Here is a 6,594-nt window from a genome sequence, read left to right on the forward strand (position 1 = left end):
AAAAGAACATGCTCTTTGGAAGAGAATAAAGCAGACGCTGGGGAGGAAAAGCAAACATCCCAAGCCCCAGCGGAGCTAAATTTCGGCCGAAAGCTCCCCCCCTCCCCCGCAAAAAAGCTGCCCCTTTCTTGAGAAGCCTCTGCACCACCCGGTCACACCCCCCAGGCCTCTCCAAACTCCGACGCTTGCCTTGCACTAGGCGGCTTCTGGTGGCCGAAAATCTGCGGCTTTTAGGAAATGGGTAGCGGGGAGTCCATCCCCCGCAGCCGGGTCCCGCGCGGCCCCAAAGGACGGGGGACCCTCTTTCTCCTCCCGGGACGCTGCTGGTGTTTCTTTGAGCCCCTGGGGGAGAAAGGTCAGCGGCTGCAGGCATCCGGGTGGGTGGGAGACAAAAGACGAGGGAACAGGGGTGACCGAGGGGCTGGATGAGCTGGAAGAACCAGGCGAAGGTGCCCGCTGGGGCGCTGGTGCGCACCGGGGCTGGGGTGGCGCCTGTCAAGGCGGCCCCGCGACCAGGGCGCCCACCGCCGTGAGCGTGGCTCGGCTACCTCCACTTTCCAGCTGCTTTTGACTAGAGCCCTCCACGAACCAAGGACCCTCAAAGCCGCGGCACCGGCGCGCCTTCCCCTCGCCGCACCCCAGCAGGGGAGGGTGTGGGGCGCCACCGCGTTCCTACTTACCCGCTGCCCATCCCGGCCTCCTCACTGTACTCACCGAAAACTCGTGGAGCCTGGGACGAGACTGCACCTCATCCTCAAGACGCCGCCGGGGAGAAGGAGTCACCCCAGCCACCGAGGTGCGAAGGCAAGAGGAGGCAGCGGCTCCCTCCCCGGCGGGATCATTGGTCTGGAACCAACACCCTCACCCACCTCCAGTGCAGGGAGGGCCTTGGATCAAGGGTTGGTTGGGCTCATAGCTCCTTCCCTAATCAAGGAATCCCTACTGAGTGTGCCTGAGACCCCACACATGGTGCCTTTTAACCCTCATTACTAAGATATTTATTACCCGCGTGTATCAAGTGATAACACCTGCTGGGGGAGAGGGTCGTTCAATTTGATTTACTCAAAGTCCTACAGCTAGTGCGAGGCAGTGTTGGAATTTGCGGTCTAATTTCAAAGTTATATTTAATGCCTAATAGTCCCATTAACATTGGATGGAACTTCTGATGGAAATGTAAACTAGTACAACCACTAAGGAGAACAACGGTATGGATGTTCCTTGAAAAACTAAAAGTGGAGTCACCATTTGATGCAGCAACCCCACACCTGGGCACATACATAGCTGAAGAAAACCCTGATTCGAAAAGATAATGCACCCCAGTGTTCATAGCAGCACCATCTGCAATAACCAAGACCTGGAAATAAAGTAAATGGCCACTGACAGATGAATGCACACAGGACATAGTGCATACATATGGAATACTACTCAGCCATGTGGAAACTAAATTATGACACAAATGAACTTATTTGCAAAACAGAAACAGATTCACAAACATAGACAATTTATGGTTACCAGAGGAGAAAGGGGGTGGAGAAGGGACATATTAGGAGTTTGGGATTAGCAGATACAGAGGACTACATGTAAAATAGTTAAACAACAAAGTTGCATAAAACAGATAAACAATAAGATCCTACTGTTTAGCTCAGGGAATTACATTCAATATCCCATTTAAAAAAAAAAACATATTGGAGAAGAATATGAAAAAGGATGGTGGGATGTATATGTATGTGTACTTGTGTGTTTTTATAAGTTACTTGCTGTATACCAGGAACACTATATTGGAAATCAACCAGACTTCAATTTAAAAAAAAAAAAAGGCATTGGATATAACTTGTCTGAGAAAAATCAGTCGTTTTAATAAAGTTTCTAAATGAAATAGTAATATGGTCTCAAGTTTCATTTCTGTAACTATGATCTACACTGTAAACTATTGATACAGAAAGTTTTTAGACCACTGAATGTACCTTTTTCTTAATGGCCGCATCCACTGCATATGGAAGTTCCCAGGCCAGGGACTGAATCTCAGCCACAGCTGGGGCACCCTCAGATCCTTTACCCCACTGTGCCCACATGGGATCAAATCCATGCTTCCCCAGCAACTCAAGCCAATGCAGTGCCAATCTTAACCCATCGCAACACAGCAGGAACTCCAAAGGTAGCTTTTTTTTTTTTTTAACCATTTCACTGAGGTATGACAGGCAAACAAAAAGCCATACATATTTACTGTAAGCAACTTCATCAGTTTGGACAGAGGCATACACTGGCAAAACCACAAGCTATACAACAAAAACGCATCACCTCCAAAAGCTTTCTTTCACACGCACACCCCCTTGTTGTTGTTTGCATGTGGCAAGTACACTTCAAGATCTCACTTAGCAAAATGTTTAAGTCTAAAACAGTACTGTTAACTACAAGCATGAGGAGGACTAGAAGCTGGAATGCGACAGAAAAGAGAGGGGGTGGTGCCCCAAAGGCTTCCCCTCTGGGGTCATCTTGAGCTTTGCTTCAATCCAAAGCCACTCCCTTCCGCCTCAGGACTTCTAGTTCTTTCTCTCTCGCCCCCAAGCACCACCATTACAGCTGAATCTTGTGAAATCTCTCTACGTACTCTTAACCACCAAAGACTCCAGGCCTGGGCTCCTCAAGCTTTTGCGCAGCAGACAGCTGGTATTGGGGGTCGGGGAGTGAGAGAGTTGTCTTCAAGAAAGATGGGGCGGGGAAACATCCTAATTTTGCAAATTTTACACTCCCCGAAAACGCGAGTCTCCTTAGAGTCAAAATGAGCCTTCCTCAGACTCCAACCAAAGAATGTTCAACGATCTGCATGTTCCTTTCATGGCGTATCCTTTCTGAGGGAGATGGAAACACCCAACATCCGGGAAAAGAACATGCTCTTTGGAAGAGAATAAATGAAACTAAAGGCGAGGGGAGAACAGCAAACATCCCAAGCTCCTGCGGAGCTAAATTTCGGCCGAAAGCTGCACCCCCGCAAGGAGCTTCCCCTTTCTTGAGAAGCCTCTGCACTCTGGCTTCGCCCGGTCACCCCCGCCCAGGTCTCTCCGAGCTCCGACGCTCGCCGCACACTACGTGACTCCCGGTGGCCGCACATCTGCGGCGACTTTTGGGAAATGGATGGTCGGGGGTCTAACCCCCGCACCCGGGTCCCGCGCGGCCCCAAAGGACGGGGGACCCTCTTTCTCTCCGGGGCGCTGCTGGTTTTCTTTGAGCACCCGGGGGTAGAGAGGCCAGCGGCTGCAGGTGGGTGATAGACAGAAGCCGAGGGAACAGGGACCATCCAGGGGCGGGAGAAACCAGACGAAGGCGCTGCGCTGGGGCGCTAAGCACGCGGGGGCTGGGGTGGCGCGGGCCAAGGCGGCCCCGCGTCCGGGGCGCCCACGGTCCCAAGTGTGGCTCGGCCACCTCCGCGTTCCAGTGCTTTTTTTTTTTTTTTTTTGTCTTTTTGCTATTTCTTGGGCCGCTGCTGCGGCATATGGAGGTTCCCAGGCTAGGGGTTGAATCGGAGCTGCAGCCACCGGCCTACGCCAGAGCCACAGCAACGCGGGATCCGAGCCGCGTCTGCAACCTACACCACAGCTCACGGCAATGCCGGATCGTTAACCCACTGAGCAAGGGCAGGGACCGAACCCTCAACCTCATGGTTCCTAGTCGGATTCGTTAACCACAGCGCCACGACGGGAACTCCTTTTTTTTTTTTTTTTGGTCTGGTGCTCTTGACTAGTGCCCTCCGCGAACGAAGGACCTGTCCCAGCCCTTGAGAGCTTGGCGTCGCCTGCCAAGCACCCCCACCAGACACACAGACACACAAACACACACACACACACCCCAAGGCTTCCTGTCTCAGTTTCCGGCCGCCCACCGGGAACCCACAACCGCAGCCCTGCGAACCCCTGCACCGGCGAACCTCCCCTCGCCGCACCCCAAACAAGCAGGGCCGGCAGCTGCAGGCATCCGGGTGGGTGGTAAACGGAAGCAGAGGAAGCAGGGGTCATCAAGGGGCTGGAGGAACTGGAGACACCAGCCAAAGGCGAGGCGCTGGGGCGCTAAGCACGCAGGGGCTGGGGTGGCGCGGGCCAAGGCTGCCCCGCGGCCGGAGCGCCCACCGTTCTGAGCGTGACTCGGCCACCTTCCTGTTCCAGGTGCTCTTGACTAGTGCCGTCCGCGAGCCAAGGACCTTTCCCAGCCCCAGAGAGCCTGGCGTCACCTCCGCCCCGCCCCACACCACCCCAAGTCTTCCAGCCCCACTTTCCGGCCGCCCACCCGGAGCGCACAGCCCCAGTCCTGCGAGCCGCCGCACCAGCGCGCCTTCCCCTCGCTGCACCCCTAACAAGCAGGGGAGGGTGCTGGGCGCCACCGCGTTCCTACTTACCCGCTGCCCATCCCGGCCTCCTCGCTGTACTCACCGAAAACTCGTGGAGCCTGGGACGAGACTGCACCTCATCCTCAAGAGACCGCCGGGGAGAAGGAGTCACCCCAGCCACCGAGGTGCGAAGGCAAGAGGAGGCAGCGGCTCCCTCCCTGTCGGGATTTTAGGTCAGGGTCATGGGTCGGAGCAAGGAGAGCTCCTGAGGCACTGAGATCTCAACACTGCCTTGGATTAAGGGTTGAGCTCAGAGCTGGGTTCCCTAATCAAGGAATCCCTACTGAGTGTGCCTGAGACCCTACATATGGTGCCATTTAATCCTAACCAGTAACAAATTTATTACCCGCGTGTATCAAGTGATAACACCTGCTGGGAAGAGGGTAGTTCATTTCATTTACTCAAAGTCCTGCAGCCGGTGAGGGGCAGCGTTGGCATGTCCAGGTCCAGTTCCAGAAGTTATATTTAAGGCATACCAGTCCCTGTGGTAACCCGTTTTAGTAGTACAGAAACAATATGCATCCTTTGTGAAAAACATGAAAAAGGAAAACAGACTCAAGAATAAAAGTCAATCACCTATAATTGCAACCAGTACTTACATCACTCTTAGTTGACATTTTCATACCTTTATCTCACATACAGGCATATTTGTGGAAATGCATGTAATACATATATGTTTACAAAATCAAGCTCACTCTCTGTATTTTGTGCCATTAGCACTTAACACTACATAAGGGTCAGCTTTGACCTTTATCTTTTTCTAGGATTTTTTTTTTTAATTCCACATGGATTGGCAGCAGCAGAAAAACAGTTGAGACAGACACAAATTCCACGTTCTTTAAAATGCAATCATAGTTCATTAAAACTGCTCAGTGAACTAAAAGATTCAAGCAGTGAGTAATTTGGTAAAGTGGCTTCCAGCAACCTATTTAGAAGACTCTTTATTTAATGATTCGTCTTCCATTAGGCAAACTGATCTAGGGAGAGGAGGAAAAGGAGGGAAAGAACAAGTAAAAGAGGAGTAGTTTTAAATGAATGTTCGTCAGCAATATAAAGGTGTAATGGAAACAAATCTTGGAGAGTGTAAGCCACATCTTGATTTTGAATGCTCTACTTTTGGTTTTCCCTGTGAAAGCAACTCCAGGACTTGCAGCTGGTAAGAAGGATCTGATGATGGAATGGCCCAATTTCCCCCTTAATTCCATCAATTCTGGCATTTTAAATCAATGTCAACCAAGACCAATGCCAACCATGACTGCCCATAGAAACAGTGGACAAATGGAGTTCCTGCCATGGCACAGTGGGTTAAGAATGGGACTGCAGTGGCTCAAGTTGCTGCAGAGGTGTGGGTTCGATCCTAGTCCAAGGAGAATTGAGGCCTGTGGCTGAAGGGGCGGGGGGCGGGGGGGTCAACCAGCTTGAGGTAGTAAGGCAGTGCCCAATGGCCCAAAAGTTTCCTGGAGTAAGGCTAATGATGCCTCTCCACCGCAGAATTCCAACCCTGCTTTCTACAGGAAAAACACGGCTGAGCCATAGCTTCAGTCTCCAGGGCTGCCCAAAGAAGCCTAAGGAAGCAGTGTGTCTGGGCTCAGAAGGTAAAATGTTCCAGGCCTCTTGGGGTGTCAAAAATCAACAAAGGGCAGAATGGTGGGGAACTGGACCATCCTAGACGATATTTGATGCAGAGGTGTGGGTTTGACCCCAGGCCCGGTGCAGTGTGTTAAAGGATCGCAGCACCAGGTCCAGTGGTGGCTCGCAATAAAAACCACAATGAGTGAGCCTTTTAAAATATCAAACATCTGTTGTTTCCTGTCAGATAAGTTATAATTATATGAACCATTTTGGAAAATAACATATGTAGTTTGTAACCAAGTGCTGCTATAATTTCAAAAAGTACTTCTTCATGTTTTTGTCATGGCATATATATAGCACCTGGAAATATTTGGCACCTAGGATAAAGTTGAGGGTCGAGGAGAAGTTTGTAGCGCATGGTTTTAAAAATCATTACCTTTTAGTAGTATTATTATGATAAGTTGATTAATATGATTATTATGATAAAACACAGTGTACAAGAAAATGGTAAATATTGAATGGCATACAATGTCCAGGTACAACACTTTCAGACTTTTGATAAACTTGAGGGTTTTTAATATCAGTGAGGGTTTTCTAATATCAGCGTGGTTATATTATGACTCATTCTTATTGGTAGAGTAAAA

General features: G+C 50.5%; 1 protein-coding gene across 1 annotated transcript; it reads left to right on the plus strand.

Moving 5' to 3' along the window:
• The first annotated feature begins 237 nt into the window (after positions 1-237).
• Positions 238-6,389, plus strand: LOC125119258 (uncharacterized). Its single transcript, XM_047766102.1, has 5 exons — positions 238-381; positions 576-804; positions 3,016-3,236; positions 3,780-4,503; positions 5,893-6,389. The coding sequence occupies exons 1-5, from the start codon at positions 238-240 to the stop codon at positions 6,045-6,047; spliced, it is 1,473 nt and encodes a 490-aa protein (XP_047622058.1). The 3' UTR covers positions 6,048-6,389.
• Positions 6,390-6,594: the final 205 nt, after the last annotated feature.

Source organism: Phacochoerus africanus, unplaced genomic scaffold (genome assembly GCF_016906955.1).
Source record: "Phacochoerus africanus isolate WHEZ1 unplaced genomic scaffold, ROS_Pafr_v1 Scaffold_194, whole genome shotgun sequence".
NCBI lineage: Eukaryota > Metazoa > Chordata > Mammalia > Artiodactyla > Suidae > Phacochoerus > Phacochoerus africanus.

Bases quoted from the DNA above. Each gene is read 5' to 3' on its own strand.
- LOC125119258 (XM_047766102.1), top strand. From the start codon at position 238: ATGGGTAGCGGGGAGTCCATCCCCCGCAGCCGGGTCCCGCGCGGCCCC. The intron at 3,237-3,779 runs GTAGAGAGGCCA...AGCCCTTGAGAG, and splicing joins TTTTCTTTGAGCACCCGGGG to CTTGGCGTCGCCTGCCAAGC. The intron at 4,504-5,892 runs GTGCGAAGGCAA...TGCTTTCTACAG, and splicing joins GAGTCACCCCAGCCACCGAG to GAAAAACACGGCTGAGCCAT.